Source organism: Penaeus monodon, chromosome 22, assembly GCF_015228065.2.
Source record: "Penaeus monodon isolate SGIC_2016 chromosome 22, NSTDA_Pmon_1, whole genome shotgun sequence".
Taxonomy (NCBI): Eukaryota; Metazoa; Arthropoda; class Malacostraca; order Decapoda; family Penaeidae; genus Penaeus; species Penaeus monodon.
Window position 1 is genome coordinate 27121602 of NC_051407.1, and position 376 is coordinate 27121977.

At 63.6% G+C, this 376-nt stretch overlaps 1 protein-coding gene across 1 annotated transcript in view; it reads left to right on the top strand.

The window, feature by feature from the left end:
• LOC119587058 (glycerophosphocholine cholinephosphodiesterase ENPP6-like) overlaps window positions 1-376 on the top strand; it is a gene marked incomplete in the record, with an annotated part of 24354 nt that overhangs the window by 14775 nt on the left and 9203 nt on the right. Inside the window, 1 exon segment of the mRNA XM_037935806.1 lies at window positions 68-314. Coding sequence (XP_037791734.1) covers window positions 68-314 — 247 coding nt within the window.

A 376-nucleotide genomic window follows, 5' to 3' on the forward strand; every position in this document is an offset into this window, starting at 1 on the left:
GAGAAGCCCTGATCTAAGCCCCTCCCTCCCTCGAGAAGCCCTGATCTAAGCCCCTCCCTCCCTGCAGCTTCCGTTGGGACTACGTGGACCTGCAGAGCCCTAACGTCCTCCCGGGTTTCACCAAGTTCCTGAAGGAGGGGGTGAGGGCGCGCTGGACCCACCCGCTGTTCCCGTCCCTCTCGTATCCCACCTGGACGTCGCTGGTGACGGGGCAGTACGCCGAGACCCACGGCGTCGTCGGGAACTACTTCTACGACGGAGACACCAAGGAGGAGTTCTCGCTCTTCGACGCAAACTCCACCGGGAAGGAGAAGGTAAGCGGCGGGGAGGGGCCTCGGGGGACACGCCCTGGTGATTCGCACATACACACTCACAC